Source organism: Monopterus albus, unplaced genomic scaffold (genome assembly GCF_001952655.1).
Source record: "Monopterus albus unplaced genomic scaffold, M_albus_1.0 scaffold30.1, whole genome shotgun sequence".
In the NCBI taxonomy this organism is placed as follows: Eukaryota; Metazoa; Chordata; class Actinopteri; order Synbranchiformes; family Synbranchidae; genus Monopterus; species Monopterus albus.
In genome coordinates this window covers 1352063-1368313 of record NW_018127910.1, presented here as the reverse complement: position 1 = coordinate 1368313, position 16251 = coordinate 1352063, and the positions used below count along the sequence as shown (strand labels likewise).

The window sequence follows — 16251 nt, the reverse complement described above, 5'->3', positions numbered from 1 at the left end:
CCTGTACTGACTAACTGATCAGGCTGAGTCAGACTGTGACTCATTACTGGCATTAATCAGTTAAATTGGAGGCATATTTGAGAGTCAGAATGAAAGCAGCCATTAGTCCATCGATCCATTATCTATACCGCTTGTTCCTGAATATGGTCGCACGGGGGCTGGAGCCAGTCAGCTGACATTGGGCGAGAGGCGGGGTCCACCCTGGACAGGTCGCCGGTCTATCACAGGGCGCAGCCATTAGTTTCAGTCATAATTACGAGTGGGTGATATGGATAAAATGTGTATGTAGCTTTTAATGTCAGTCGATTAATCCATCAATCAAGTAACAAATCAATTATTTTGATAATTGATTCATTATCAGTCATTTTTCATGCTAATTTTTTTTTTTTTTTGAGCATTGCACCTTTTATTAAGTATTATACAGAAAAGAGATGACCAGAAATGTAGGGCAGAGAGGTGGGAAATTGCATGTAAAAAGTACATCCCATAACTATTTTCTCACATTTTATAGAACAAACAGTTAATCAGCTAATTGGGCAAATAATCAGAGGATTAATCAGTACTTTTGTATTGTGATATTTATGTTTTGTGATAGGCATGTATCAGGATTTCTGGTGTTGTATAGCTAAATTAATATCTGACAATGAAGATACCTCATCACAATGATGCCAAAATAAATAAATATAATCACCACTGCCATAATGCAGCCCTGGTAACTGATTTACAATATTGGCCACAAGGCCCTAACACACACACACACACACAAACATATTTAATTAAGAGATCACTGCCTCACTATAAATCAAATTACAAAATCCCTGCTTGACCATTTCTGTTGCCTCATGGTAAACTGTACTATCACAAAGCCTCAGCAAAATCACACTTATTTGCTTGTTACTTAGTTGTTTAAATTCTTTATTTTGTCATAACTGCTGCCTTTGCATTTGCATATGATAGGATTATTCACATTTTTGGCTGTGAAATTTTGCCAAGCCAGAAACTACAAGTTAATTATTTTCCTGATAATGCATCGTCACCATATCTTAATGAATTCTCATATCATTGCTCTCTGGATTTCTCCAGCACGCCCAGCGCAGCAGACACCATGGAGGCTGTGGAGATCAGTGTGTTTGCTCCAATAGCATCAAGCTGCTTCTAATGCAGGCAGGGTGGCGCAATTATGTATGCTTAATTAACATATCTTCATTCATTTTTTTCACCCATCTGTTTTGTATCTGATAAATGTGTGTATGTTTGGGGCATGGTGACATACAACTGGCCTGTCTCTGATCTGTCTGAGCCAATGCCCAGATCTCTAATTCAGCAGCTGCTTGCCTGCCTCTTAAACATACTCTGGCCTTAATTTGAGATTCTTGATTTTGTCTTACAGTCCCAGCAGTGTCCCTACGTAAATTAGGTGTTTTAGAAATGTGTCCTGGCAATTACAGATACATACATATTTCTGCACACAGTCCCAAAACTCATCTAAAATTTAGATTTGAGGAATCAGGGAAACGTGTTCTGTTCAGTGGAGACATAAACGATCCTGGTGTTGGTTTACTTACTGAGAGGTAGTAGCCCTGCGTGGCTCGTGCTGGAGCTTGGTGGACTGTGACAGATCGTAAATTGGATGTGACTTTTAGAGCTTGCAGCTTTTCCAGCTTGTTATTCAGAGCACAGTTGAGGGCTTAGCGCCATTATGGAAGACTGTGTTTTCCTCAAGGTCTTGATTTTTCAGTCTGTTTCAGAGCTGGACTGCGATTCTCTCAGATGAACTCGTGTTGCATTTGCTTACTCTGATTTTTGATCAGAGCATCAGATGTAATCATAAAACTTCATGATATACAGCAGTGTCTCATGTTATCTTAAAATGTGGTTCACTTGATAATCAGTTTTCCTCAGGTCTCTGGTGTAGTCTATAATAAGACTGTCTGACTTGAAGGTCATGGCTGCAGCCTACTCGCCGTTTAATGTGTCAGAATCATGAAGAATGACCTCTTTCCCATGTATTTGCACTCAGATTGCAGTGAAAGACTTGTCTCTTTCTTGACCTGACCTTGTTGGAGTTGTCCTCGCAGTTACACTTAATAAATCTCTTAAACAACCTATTGATTGTCTTTGCTTTTACATTTACACTGATTTTCAGAAGTCACATGCAGGTGAAAGCTGTACACCTGCTTGCTGTATTACTTTTCCTTTAGCTCTATTGCTATGTAGGCCTAAAAAATGTTATATCACTAAAATTAAGAATAATTTTTATTAATATTACCTGAAATGTTAATTAATTTGTGGAAAATGTGCATTATAATTTTCCACAGCCTGGGGTGATGTGTTCAGATAGGGCGAGAGGCAGGGTACAGCCCGGACAGGTTGCCAGTTTATCACAGGGCTGACACTTGGACACAGACAACCACTCACACTCACACTCACTCCTACAGGCAATTTAGAGTCACCAGTCAACCTAAGCTGCATGTCTGGACTGTGTGAGGAAGCCGGAGCACTCGGAGAGAACCCACGCAGGCACAAGGAGAACATGCAGAGGCACTGGGTCGGCCCAGGCTCGAACCCGGAACCTTCTTGCTGTGGCGACAGGGGGTACATGATGAGAAGGTGGTGGTTGTTAATGGTAGCTACCTCCATTCACTGTCTGCTCCCTATTGAATCCAGGGGACATTATTTTCCTGGTAGTTTTCTCTGGCTCTGGAGGCTGACCTGCTGTGACAGCTGTGGCAGCCCAGTCATCACTCTTCCTTCCATTTTGTGTTGATAGTTTTCAGCTGTAGCTCAGGGGGTTTTAGAAGAAAAAGCAAAAGAGAGAACAGCAGGAGGAGTCTTGATATGTAATTAATTTCAGGATTTCCTGTAAATGTAACACTGCCTTTGGATGCTCATGTTATGATGAAAGTTGTCCTGATTATGAGCACACTCTGCTGCAAACATACATCGTTACCCATCCGGATGTGCATTGAGGATTTGCAGGCATATTGACAGGATTATCAGTAGATTTGCCTCCATCCACTATTACTTTCTCTCTCTTTGTGATAGCGTCCTGCTGGAGTCAAGTCACCCTGAGAACCTCTGCGGCACATGACCCGAATCTCAATGAGATGAGGCTGCCGCTGACCTCTCTGTCCTACCCTTCCCTGACAGTGCACAGTATATACCTGCTCATGCACACACACATTTGCACATAACATAGCACATTCAAAGGTGCCCAGAAGTGCTGTAAGTGACAGAATCCATAGGTGTTCATCGGTGTCTTCACATATGTTTTATAACAGCACCAGAGGATTCAGTTTATCTGCCTGCTACTACTGTAAGCTGTTCTGTAATCTCAGCCCAGCCCTGGGGAGGAGTGTTATTAGAAGAGTCATGGTTCACTTGGTTCAAAGTATCCAAAGTCATTTCTGTGGTTTTCTCGTGCCACGTCTACTTCACATGTGCGATGTAGAGTTGTAACTAGTGAAACTACATCTCCGTAAGTCTGTTTTCAGTCTGTAAAAGTGATTTTCAGAGGGATCTTGGCATATATATCATGGAACAATCAGCTCTTCAATATTGTGTTCAGCCTGTTTGCTGTCTTATCAGATGAGCACTGCAGATAGTTGGATTCCCAGTACTCCGTTTGCTTAGTTCCCTTCTTTAAATCACACAGTCTTCTGGGATGTTGCTAAATGTCACAGCTCGAAAACCTCCCGCTGACAGATGACTGCTGCATTATCTGTCAGGGTGTCATTGGCCCAAGAAACAAAGAAGGAAGAAAAAATCAAAATTGTTAAAGCCCTGTGCAACAATGGCCCACCCCAACCAACCAGGCACGATTCCCTTTATTGTTCTTGCCTATCGGGAGCCTAGAGGCAATGGCAGTCTGTTTACCACCTATACCACCCACCCCGCACCCACTCACCACACTCCACATTCCCCTAGGAGAAGTTTGGTGGGCACGTTGTAAGTGAATCAGACCATACCAACCACTCCTGGTGGAGAACAGTCAAGGGAACACAAAGCTACTATACCCCTGACCTTTATGCTGCTGACAGGAGCTTACTAACAAGAGGTGGGGGGTTTGGGGAACGTGGTTTACCCTGAAGTGGAAACACAAGCGAACATGTGTAGGTATCGCTTTCATCTTTACTTAGCCTTCCTCTGTCAGATGGAGCATGTGGAGGTCAGCGTAGCAATGTGAGCATGCTAGCGCTCATACACATGTAAACAGTCGTAGCATCCAGTGAGCCTGTGTTCAAACCTAATGAGGCCAGACGGGCCCTCCCTCTGTGTCTGGCCTGGGACTGAGGCAGCTGAACTGGGATGCATTGTTTCACTCTGGAATTGGATGTCCCTGTTTTAACTGAGGTCATAAAAAGGCCGATTGGTGACATTTTCCCGGCACTGTGGTAATAAAAGAAATGTCAGCTGCTGAGCAAGGTGCTTCCTTAAGATTCTAGCCCTTCTGTTGGGGGAGAGGCTGCATTACATTCAGAGGAAGTGATGGACATCTCGTGTCCGGTGCATGTCGGGATGAAGGAGTCAGTTTCTGGTGTGTGTGACTGTGGTACTCTGTGGTAGTCTTTTCATTGGGTCTGTAATTGTCCACATGCTGATAGATGATATCAGCTTTTGCAGCATCTGCATTTGTGCACAGTTGTCAGTTGAACATTTTTTTTATTGGCTGTTCAAGTTTATTCTAGAGTTTAGCTGAGTAGGGGAGATAAAAAGTTGCTCTTAGTTCAGTAAAGTAGTATTTATATCTTAATTAACAGCCAGTTATAAGTGAGCTGTCTGAGCTGGGGATGGCAATGTTGGTTGGTCGGTCCAGATTTAAGTCTAATCCCAGAATTTAATGTTCAGCAAAGGATGAGTTGTAATAACTCTGGCAAAACCTTAACTTTCATTTAGTGATATCATCAGATCAAAATATAAATATGAGCAATACTCAAAGTGGCTATAATTTATTATAAAAGCCTCCACACCAGCTGTAGCCATGGACGGAGGCATTACGTTTTCAGGTTGTACGTCCTTGCGTCTCATTCTTGTGAACATCACATCTCAGGAACGCCTTGATGGAATTTCTTCAAATTTGGCACAACATTAGTGCGCCTCCAGCTTTGTGATAGTTTGGGGAATGCTATTTACTGTTGAACATGACAGCGCCTCTGTGCATAAAGCCAGGTCCATAAAGACATTTTCTCAGTTTGTTGTGGAAGAAGTTGACATCCCTGCACAGAGCGCTGATCTCAACCCCATCCCGGTACCTTGGGGATAAACTACAGGGAGGAGACTGTTTTAGCAGCACATTAATACCCACAGTTAACAACTACATAATGTTTAGTGCCAAAATACTTTGGGAACTTGCCTACTTTTTCACATCACCTTAACATGTTTGGAGTTTTTCTATTGAATAATACAAGTTACTTATGGAATGTTTCATCATTATATACAGCAGTCTTGCATGGTGTCCTCTGACTGTGTCATCGACTTGTGCGTTGTTAATGACAGCGCTCTCATTGTGGTGGCTGCAGCAGTGTGAGATGACAGCAGCATAACTCCAGTCTGCAACAGCTGCATTTAGTCAAGTGCTGCCCGTCTCTGGCTTTCTCTACTGCTCGTATTCCTTGAGCCTCGGCCCTCCCTCGTCAGCTCCGTCACCATATGGAAGCACCTGGTCCACAGCGTTCCAATACCCTCTGAGCGGCATGAGGCAGCCTGGAGAGAGATTGGTGCTACAAACGTGAAGGACAGACACAGAGGGGAGCTGTGAGGGTGGGGAAGCTTGTTTGGAGAAGATTATGGTTCATTTGTTGCAGGGTAAACCCTCTCACTAAGCTGGTAGAGCTTAGATTTTTATTCTTTAAGCATTAATAAGAACAGTGTTGTTTGTTTCCTTTAAAACGGATGTCAGCACAGTTCATCTTGTAGTAGCTTGTGCCTAAGCAACTCATTTTGTGTTAAAGTAGAAGAGAAAGTGCTTCCTTAAAACACACTCAGACACATCCCAGGAACTGCTACTATAAACACTCACATTCTGTAGCTGTGACACCCTCCACACTGGTGCAAACCAGTTCACGAGAAAGCAGCCAGGCAGAGATTCTCCCACTGTGTGATCTGTCTCTCCTCAGGGCGTCTGTAACCAGAGGAGTGTTTCTGTGGAAATCCCTGACATTTGTTTGACCTCACGTGAGAATGTTTCTCTCTCTCTCTAACTATGCGGCGGTTTTTGAGGTTTGTGTGATGTCACATTGCAAGTATTTGTCATAAAGTGTTTGCTTGAGTGATCTTCAAAGTGTCTGTGTGTACTGTACTGTACATGGGGTGAGTGAGGACAGAGGTGGTCAGGGAGATGCAGTCTTTATCCCGTTCTGATACTGTATCAACCTCAGCGACCGCTGGTTTCTCATCAGTGGTAGCAGTGACACTGAGAACACAGATCAAAGACAGGGTCCACCCCTGTCTGCCCGCAGCAGCTGGCGAATATGGATGGAAGGAGGGAAGATAGCAGAGGAATTTAGACTGAGCTGTCACCTACTCTATATCAGTGGCATTAACTGCCACAGGGTTTGATGAGTCTACAAAGCTTGGCTCCCTTTTGTGTCTGGCTGCTTTTTTGTGTTAACAGCCACATGTCATTTGACTGGACTGATCAGAACCTAAGTTCAGATTAAAACTAGACATGGTTACTCTGTATGGTCATAAAAAGCCAGCCAAGTGTTATTTTAACCAGAATTCATTGTGGGTTTTTTTTTTCCTCTTGTTCACAGCAAAAAGCCTCTGGCAAGGTGCTGCTTGACCTGGTGTGCTCCCACATGAACCTCATTGAGGGTGACTACTTCGGCTTGGAGTTTCAGAACCATCAAAAGATGATGGTGAGTGAGTGGAACATGAAACAGAGCCTCTTCTTATAAATCCTAGAAGTTATTTTGTTTAAACCGGCTACTTGGTAATGTTTTTTTTTTTTACTCTTTTCCACAGGTTTGGTTAGACCACATAAAGCCCATTATCAAGCAGCTCAGAAGTACGTGTTTCAGTTACTACAGTATTCTGTTGCATCTTTTTTGAAGGCTATTTTTACAATGCTTCACTGTTTTATCTGGAGAAAATAGACAAACTCAGTTATGAGTGACTCTGCAGTATGATTTGATTGAGCAAGGTCTAACAGGAAATCTTTTACCAAGTTATTTTCTGTAATTACAACATGCAGGGCCGAAGCGCACAATCTTGAGGTTTGCTGTGAAGTTCTTCCCTCCAGACCATGCCCAGCTTTTGGAGGAGCTGACAAGGTGAGCTCCTTTCAACATGATTAGACTTCCTTCATGTGTTCCTGTAGATATTGAAATGTGCATCTATTTGCAATATGTCAATATAATTGACTTCAACTTTGACTAGAAGTGATTATAGAAGCGTTAAATGAAACGTGCTTCGGTTCCCAATAGATTTATTTCCTCCTCAGCTATGCAATTCGCATGTCATAGCCGCCATGTTTCTGATTAGCCCCTTGGAGATTAGTGTGGAGCTAATGATTTTCTGGTTTCTGTTTCTTTGTTGTGGAGCTAATGACTTGTAGGTTTTCACAGCCAGAGTGAGGAACAAATAGGCATGCAGCAAGTAATGTCCCTCTGCCTCCCTGGTTCCCTCGACAAAAAGCCAGTGGGATTTTTCCATAGGCTTTTGTATTACTGGAGAAAATAAGCTCCGTCACAAACAACCATTTAAGACACTTGCACACTTTGTTCAGCAAGATAATCCTCACAAGTGAACACCACTTTTATGATCAGTGAAGCCCAAATATGATTGCCAGATGTAAAAAGCTAATGTTAGGCTATAAATGAACTACGACACGGTCCCATGACTTGCGCATCACCACCACATCCTCCAACTTGTAATTTGATTTATAGTGCTTTTCTCTTCTACAAAATCCTTTCCACTTAGCGTGACCTGATTTAGCTAGTGCCAGTTAGAATAGTTTGCAAATGCAGGAGTTTAAACGCAGTGAGACTGTAAAGGCGGACTTGTGAGTCTCTGTGTTTGATGTGTGATGACGTGTAATATTCCAGACAGCCTCACTACTACGGCACTCAGTTGGTTCTTGCTCAAGGGTAGCATGGTAGTGCAGTTCACTGTTGCCTCATGGATGTTTTTTGTTCCGGTTTGCATCCATAAATGGCAACACTATAATACAAGACGATCAATAAACTGTCAGTAAATGGCTTCATTCAACTAAGAAGTGACACTTGGGCCAATCTCTTTTAATTGAAACAATCCTGTGTAAAATGATACATGGCATTTGATCAGGATTTCCTTATTCTCCGATTTGCGTGCGCATCCTGTTTGAATCCAGTAGTACATGTTGTTTTTGAGCTTATCATTTGGTCTTGCTCCAAGTGCTATCCTGTTGTATAATGTGAAAGATATTTGTGTTTGTGTCCAGGTACCTGTTTGCCCTGCAGATCAAACAGGATCTTTCCTCTGGACATCTCACCTGCAATGACAGCACTGCCGCATTAATGGTCTCCTACATTATCCAGTGTACGTTCTTCATAAATGTTTCTTCATTTAGCTCAAGAGACCCAAGTGGTGACAGATTAGATAGCTGTCTCTGAAAACGCATGATGCTTTTTTTCACACAGAGCTTATCATCAAACGTTGCCATATAAGACACTGCACACCATTGCAAATTGATTAGCTGTATGTTGCTATGGATACCTTTCAGATGGATGACTGAACATAATGTTGCAGAACTGCTCTGACTGGTTTCATAAGCTGATAATTCTGAGCCACAGTCTGTTAACCCAATAGTCAAAGAATCATGATGGAGAACAGCTAAACCCTTGTGTCTACATACTTATGTAGATTAATATACTATATGAGTGAATATCTTTCAGGTGAATAGCGTTTCATTCTGTGCCAACCAGCACAGAGGCTGTTCCAAAGGTTTACAGTATTAAAACATTTAATCCTGTTTTTTTTGGGGGGGGGAATTTGACACCTGTCTGTGTTTTATAGCAAGTATTTCATCAATAATTTGAACTATTTTGTTTTTCCTATCTTACTTTCCAGCTGAGATCGGGGACTTTGAGGAGAGCCAGTGCCGGTCACACCTCCTCAACAACAACTACATCCCAGATCAAATGCCCCTGATTGACAAGATCATGGAGTTTCATTCAAAGAACATGTGAGTTTCTGTAACTGGAGGAATTCCTCGGTTCCAGTCGGAGTTTCTCTTTAATTCTTCTTAAGGTCACTGAGGCCTTGGCTGAACACAAATTAAGTGTGTTCAGCCGCTGAACAGGAAACGTCGTTTCAGACTGTGTGTGTCCCGCAGGGAAGTATTATTGTACAGGTGACAGATTCAGGAAAGCAGCCATCAAATGAATGGATTCTTTCTCCAGAGTGCTCTGTACAGATCTTTATCATAAATCTGCTGAGAAAAGTCTGGCTTTGTAAGTTGTTTTACAGCTTCTGGCTAGAAGTGGGTATGAGTTTGACTTCTCCTGGGTCAACAAACGGCTGCTTTGCCCAACAGCAGAGGTCTGAAAGCTTCCTTCAACCCACCAGATGACTCACACATCTGTTATCAGCTGGGTTAGTACAGTAAAAACCCAGATTTTTAGTCTGTTCTCAGGTGTCTAAGGCAGGCGTTTGTGTGAAGTGAAGCTGGTTATTGAACATGGCTCTTTTTACTCAATACTTTTTCTAGTACCTGCCTTTAGTTTAGGAGTGCTATGCTGCTAGGAGTATATTACTGGAAACCTTCCAGGTCTCCCCCTACCAAACTTCCTCAAAATGTCTAAATTGTCACTGCAACAGTTTGAACGTGAGCCAAAGCTTTGCAGACCCTTGTCCCACCTCTACATTGCAGTAGGCTGTGCTAAAGATGGACGCTGAGTGGGCGGTTGCTGCCACATGAAAGAAGCTCGATTAGGGTTTCTTAGTTGATAACTGTAACTGCAGTTCTTCAAGCTGATGCCCTGCTGAGTTAGATCTTCTAAGCACCACACTCAGGAAACAGCAAGGCGGTTCCACTGATAAGAATTAGGAAAGTTAGTTGGCACTTGCAACCCCTCCTTAACTTTCCACCGCTGCTTTAAAACCTCAGATAAACGTGAGAAACTTGGACTTGATCTTTCACCCCAATTAATGGGAAGCCAGGATTTAATTTATTTGTCCAAAATTTTGCTGAAAGGACAACGGACCCTATGTTTGCTTTTGTTAATTCAAAATGTCAAACCCAGGAAGTGCAATAAAACCTTTTAGTTTTAGTGTGTCTCAGTTCACCTTGACTACATTTGTATAATACCAATAAATAGATTAGGCTGCGTTTATTCTATATGTTTTCTTAATGTTAACAAATGTCAGAAAAGCCTAAATGTTCTCAATATAACTCTTTAAAAACAATCACAAATGTGAAGTTTCCTTTTTTTTTAGTGCTACTTTCTGTGTAAATAAAAGTGTAACCACTGGAAATGAAAAGAAAAGTCTAAATATCACATATAGCTATTTTCGCCTTTGCAGTGGAAACCGATTTGGTGAGTAAATCCTGATGTAAAGGAGGCATCTGACAAAGTAATGGTGGCAGGTGAAAACATCAAATGCATATGGGCCATGGCGGACACGCTGTAACATTCCTCAGTTTATACATTAAATAAATGTAAACACAAACATCACATTCTCCACTGTTTGAGGTTTGACTGCTGCTCTTTTACATGGAAAATAGTTTTTAAACAATCCCTACAGTGAAAGTACGTTCCTGAATGCATGATCAGGGACCACCTGCAGTGTCTTCCAGGACCGGGGGGGACGCGGACCACTGGTTGAAAACCCCTGATTAAATGGCACCTAAGCCAAAGATTTGCACCACTACCTATTCATGATATTCTCATGTCAGTAGTGGATAGAAATGTGCAATGCTTGTACTTTCTTTTGCAGTTTTTCTGGAAATGTGGAACTGTAATTGTGATAATTTGACTGCAGATTGATAACCTATATTACACTTTGCTACATACAGTAAACAGCATTTATCAGTAGGATCAATTAATTATTATTTGTATTGTTCATAAGGACATTATAAACTATTCCCAGGTTTATGCTTTAACTTGTTACTGTTGTGTTTTATGTTGCAGAGGTCAAACACCAGCAGAATCAGACTATCAGTTACTAGAAGTGGCGCGCAGACTGGAGATGTATGGGATTCGCCTTCACCCTGCCAAGGACCGTGAGGGCACGAAGTTGAGCTTGGCTGTAGCGCACACTGGTGTCCTGGTCTTTCAGGTTAGTCACAATGCTTTGCTGGACAGTTTGGTGTGTTAGATGATGATTGGTGTAAGACATCATCTGCATGGTACAGATGTGGCTGTGAAAGCATTGAGGGTTTGGTAACTTTGGTCATTTGTGTTTCTCACTTTACTTCCATGGACAGGCTTGGTTGTTGAAGTGTCTTTTAAAGTTAACGATTAATTAGATTTTTCATCACCGCAGGGACACACAAAGATTAATGCCTTCAACTGGTCTAAAATTCGTAAACTGAGCTTCAAGAGGAAACGTTTCCTTGTCAAGCTGAGGCCAGATTTGAATGTAAGTTGTATTGCTGAATAGTACCATGTACACTAAAGTCATATAGTATAATAAATGTAATCTCATCAGTTATTGGCATTGTAAACCTAGTCTTTATTTGCCGTTATTGCACCAGAGTTCATATCAGGGTACTCTGGAGTTTCTGATGGCCAGCAGGGACTGTTGTAAAATCTTCTGGAAGATCTGTGTTGAGTACCACGCCTTCTTCCGTCTCTTTGAGGAACCTAAGCCCAAGCCAAAGCCTGTGCTCTTCACACGAGGCTCCTCCTTCAGATTCAGGTAAGAGAGTTTGCTTCCTAAAGCTGCTCTTTGTCTCTCAGGATTGCAGGCACACAGCAGTTTCTGCCCATCCCGTAACAGCCTACTGACAGCTCTGTCTGAATAGCTCATTATTCTCTCTCCTGTATTTGTCTCTGCAGCGGTCGTACACAGAAGCAGGTGATTGATTATGTGAAGGAAACAGAGTTTAAAAAGATCCCATTCGAAAGGTAAATCCTGCAGACATGTTTGACATAGTTGGTTTGTGCTGCTCAGAGTGTATAACACTGACCTTCAACATCCTGTTTGCCAGAAAACATAGTCGGATCCAACACAACAGTCGCCTGTCGCTGTTGCCTTCTCCCTGTCACCATGAAGTGCCAACAACAGTGAGTGTCTCCGTTTTTCAGTGCACATATGCACAAATAGCCACACAAGGTCTGTGCCATCATATGAGTCTTATTATGGTCATTAATGTGTTTTCATTTAAAATTTCATTGCTCAATATTAATGGCTTTTAAATATACATGCATATACCACCACAAGTTTGGACACATTTTCTCATTGAATTGAATGGGAATGTCTGTCAAAACTTTTGACTGGTGGTGTCTGTATAGAGTATATATTTTAGATTATGGACAGCTGCATTTATTGGCACATTACAGTCACCATCTGCCATCAGCAACCCCCATGCTAATATGTTTATACATGCATCCTCTGTGTGTGCTAGCAGAGCATCCTATACACAGAAGACCTTCTCATTAAAATTGTCAGAAACTCCACAGAGTACCTACAAGTCAGACAGAATAAGTTGAAGATACCAGTTTTTAGTTAATAACCAAACTAAACCTCCATCCATCCATCCATTATCTATACAGCTCATTCCTGAGTAGGGTCGAGGGCGGGGGCTGGAGCCAATCCCAGCTATTGGCCAAGCTAAACATAATCATGAATAAAAAGCCTCTGTTTATTTTCTGTCAGAGTGGTGCCTCCGTCGACTCTCCTCCTGGGTGTCACTGGAAAGAGTCGGTGTTGGTGAGTGCAGAAGACCCTTCAGCTTCACGGACAGCGATGGCGAGCCCGTCTCACCAGAGGAATGGCCACGAGGACAGAACAGGATCTATGTCCAGGACAGAGGAGACAAGAGGCTCACGACAGACCCACCCAGAACATCTGAGTACAGGTCCAGCATCTTGGGCTGTTAAAGGCAACAGCTCTTCCATCCCCTACATTGACTGCAGTGATACAGATAGTGAATATTGCGCTGGCGGGGGCCGGAGTAGTAGGTGGAATCACAGCTATACAGAGCGGGCCTCAGGTCACTGGGGGTCCAGCTCTGGGAGCATAAACAGGGCTCTGTGGGCCCAGCAGGAGCACGTTCTGGGCAGGATGCAGTCTAGGGAGGCTCTGTCTTCTTTTAAACCATCGCTCAACATGAGCCATGAGTTGGATGAGTCTTCCAAGCAGTCATATCAAAGGGTTGGCCAAAGTCCTCTCCATAGCACCACGGTGGATGTGAGTGCTCATAGCAGAGAGAGGTGCAGCAGCAGTCCTCTCACGGTCCCACATGTGATGGGTTCGGAGAGTGGCGTCACCACTCCCATGACAGACAGCTTCCACCAAGCAGCTTCTCTCAGTCACGCTGAGCAGAATGGCTACGGTTCCACCCCCCCTCGCTTCGATGAGAGCGGGCACTCCCCCATGCCCAGTTGCTCTCCTTGCTTAGAGAAGTCCCTCAAAATGTATCAGCATTCCAACACAGGCCCAAAACAGGGAGCGTCCTCGCCAGAATCCCATCCGGTCCTTTCTCAGGCTGGTCTTGAGCACTGCATGGTGGCCAATGGCCTCTCAGCACCAGGTAGAACCAGGGCCAGTCCAGGGCAAAAACACTTAGGGCAGGTGTCAAACCTTTGAGCGCAGTTCAAATGAAAGACTGCTCCACTACCAGTGGTTCAGAGTCCAGTGAGTCTGAGGTAGAGAACAGTCGGGGCAGCTGCAGCAGCCCCCAGATGTTTGATAATGCAGTGGAGGCTAATTCTACCTCCCTTATTCCCAGGAACAAGTTTTCCTTTGGTAGCCTCCAGCTGGATGAGGAGGCAGATGAGGATGGATGTCATGCCTTCAGTGATGACGAAGGCAGACAGCTCTTCAGCTGTTAGTGCACAGAGATCTCTTAACAGCTGCAGTGTCCAGTGCGTGACAGATTATTTCTGGCAGGAGGCTACTCAAATCTCCACCCTCCATGTTCATAGTAGACATGGCACTAATAACTAAAAGCACTTCTGAGCTATTGGTTAATGGTTCCCTGTGCAAGCTGGCATAAAGGAAGGAATGTGTTTTTTGCTGCATGAAGAGGCTTAATACTCCAGCCTCCATCTTTGACTTTATTAACACGTCCCTGCAGAAATACAGAAGTGCCATTTTAGGAAATAACACTGAATAGCCACTAATTAATAAGAGTTATAAAGACTACATAGAATTATTGGCTGTTTGTGAGTTTAAATTTATATATGATTAAAAGAGAGTCTTTTGTTCCAGTTGTGCTTTTTCTCACACTCCTACTTACTGGAACTTGTTGTGGACTTATTAAGTCTGTAGCATTACTGAATGCTCAGTTCAGTTATTGTCTCAGATGCCTTATGACTTTCCATAGGGAAATACACAGTGCAGTTTTCTGTAAAACACACTTCGTGGAGACATGGGGCTGTAATTGCTCAACTTTCTAGGCGTTTAATGGGAATAATCTCATTGTCTTCTCGTGTAAATAACACTGTTGGTGTGGCGTCCAGCGTGTGACTGTTGTGAGAGTTCTAAATTCAATGTAGGAGCGGACGCTAATTAATATGCTGCAAATACCAATTGGATCATCTGATTGGTATTCACTATTGTTTATGTTTATAGTCCCTTATGCTCTACTAAATTGATATATAAACTTCTTGTTTTCTTTTATGGCTTATTCACAGAGGTAATAGAATTAGGCAAGAAACACAGGAGCACATATAACCTCAAAATATTTAGTACTATCTAAAGCATTAGAGACCATTAGTGACCCCGTCGAGCCGAGGTGAAAGTAAATGTCTGGTTCGCCACTCAAACATTTTATGGCTCCTATGCTCACCTTTGACATCTCCCTCTGCACGTGACTCTTGCTTGAGTCCCCCAACAGCTGTGGTGTCCACAAACTTTCAATTAAAAAAAAAAAAAAAGACTGCACTTTTAATTTCTGGTCTTCTTTCCAGCATACGTTTGTCCGCCTGTCTCCATATATATTTGTGATGATCTTTGTTCATTGTATCCACTTATCTCTCAGCATGAAAATGTCTTATCTTGTCTTTTTGTTTCTCAGCTGTGACTGCATGTAAATCTGTTCTGTCACTCACTGCAGTCTGTGTGGTGGAAAAAAGAGAAGACTACCAGTATCTGGGTTCCCTTCTCTGCAGTGATCCTGCTAACTTTATTCAAGAGGAGATGAAACACCTTGGGTTAAAGTTGACAGGCGCTTGGGAATATGCAGCACAGAAGCAGGATCTAGTATGTGTGCGTGCCTCCTGTGGGTGTGAAAGGCAGTTTAAGAGCAACACCTCAAAGCAGCGAGTCTCTTGGCTCATCCATCACTGTCGACTGCTTTTGCAGTGCTCCCATTCGTATCAAAAAGCACAGTTTTAGTGAGATTTCGGGGTTTTATTTTTATGAGCCTAATTTAGATTTCAAAATTATTCGATGTATCAGCATGATAAATGGGAAATATTCAAAGCTGCGTGTCATGATTTAATGAAGCATTATGAAGAGAGTAGGTACATTTATTTGTGGGGATTACTGAGTCACTGCAGCGAGGGAACCCTCTCTGGTGCACAGGGCTCTCCCACACACCTGGAGTAACGTTCTGCCGTACAAAGATTTGTGATTTGGCGGAGATGGTACCAGTACCGGTTTTTGTCATTAAATTCCAAACCGTGTAACATGTTGGTTCAACACAAAGTCCCGGGTGTGTATGTGAGACTTGTGTATTTTCAGCTACTGGTGTCCTTCAGGGTGTTTTTCCAATGCATGATAAGCCAGGATGTGGTACAAGTCATGCTGTTGTGCCCTGGCTACCATCTACATGTACTGTATCTGCACATAGCGCTCAGACATTTCACTGCTCATACTTTTATAAAACAGATTCGATGTTGACTAGGAAATTGTGCACTATTACACTGACTAATTCTGAAATAGAAGTGTACAGTATTTTTTTTTTACAATTCACTGTGTCACCATTATAGGTAAAATGAATGTAAAGCTGATTTGTATCAACGGACTGATTAATGTGTTTCCTCATTACTAACTGACTTTTCAGTACACCAGCAACAAAATCAGAACAAAAGTATCACTAGGTTGTTTATTAAAAATATTAATAAATATATATTTTAATTTCAATATTAGGCACAG

The 16251-nt window shown here is 42.6% G+C and overlaps 1 protein-coding gene across 6 annotated transcripts in view; it reads left to right on the top strand.

Annotated features, from left to right (window-relative positions):
- The window catches only part of LOC109958090 (FERM, RhoGEF and pleckstrin domain-containing protein 1-like), a 48696-nt gene that overhangs the window by 18970 nt on the left and 13475 nt on the right, over positions 1-16251 (top strand). For all 6 annotated transcript variants that reach the window (XM_020596443.1, XM_020596445.1, XM_020596442.1 and 3 more), the window contains exons 3-13: positions 6756-6860; positions 6967-7009; positions 7196-7274; positions 8423-8520; positions 9052-9166; positions 11115-11262; positions 11470-11565; positions 11681-11844; positions 11985-12053; positions 12137-12212; positions 12805-13006. In XM_020596443.1, the coding sequence (XP_020452099.1) occupies positions 6756-6860; positions 6967-7009; positions 7196-7274; positions 8423-8520; positions 9052-9166; positions 11115-11262; positions 11470-11565; positions 11681-11844; positions 11985-12053; positions 12137-12212; positions 12805-13006 (1195 nt within the window). The remainder of the gene's footprint in view (positions 1-6755; positions 6861-6966; positions 7010-7195; positions 7275-8422; positions 8521-9051; positions 9167-11114; positions 11263-11469; positions 11566-11680; positions 11845-11984; positions 12054-12136; positions 12213-12804; positions 13007-16251) is intronic.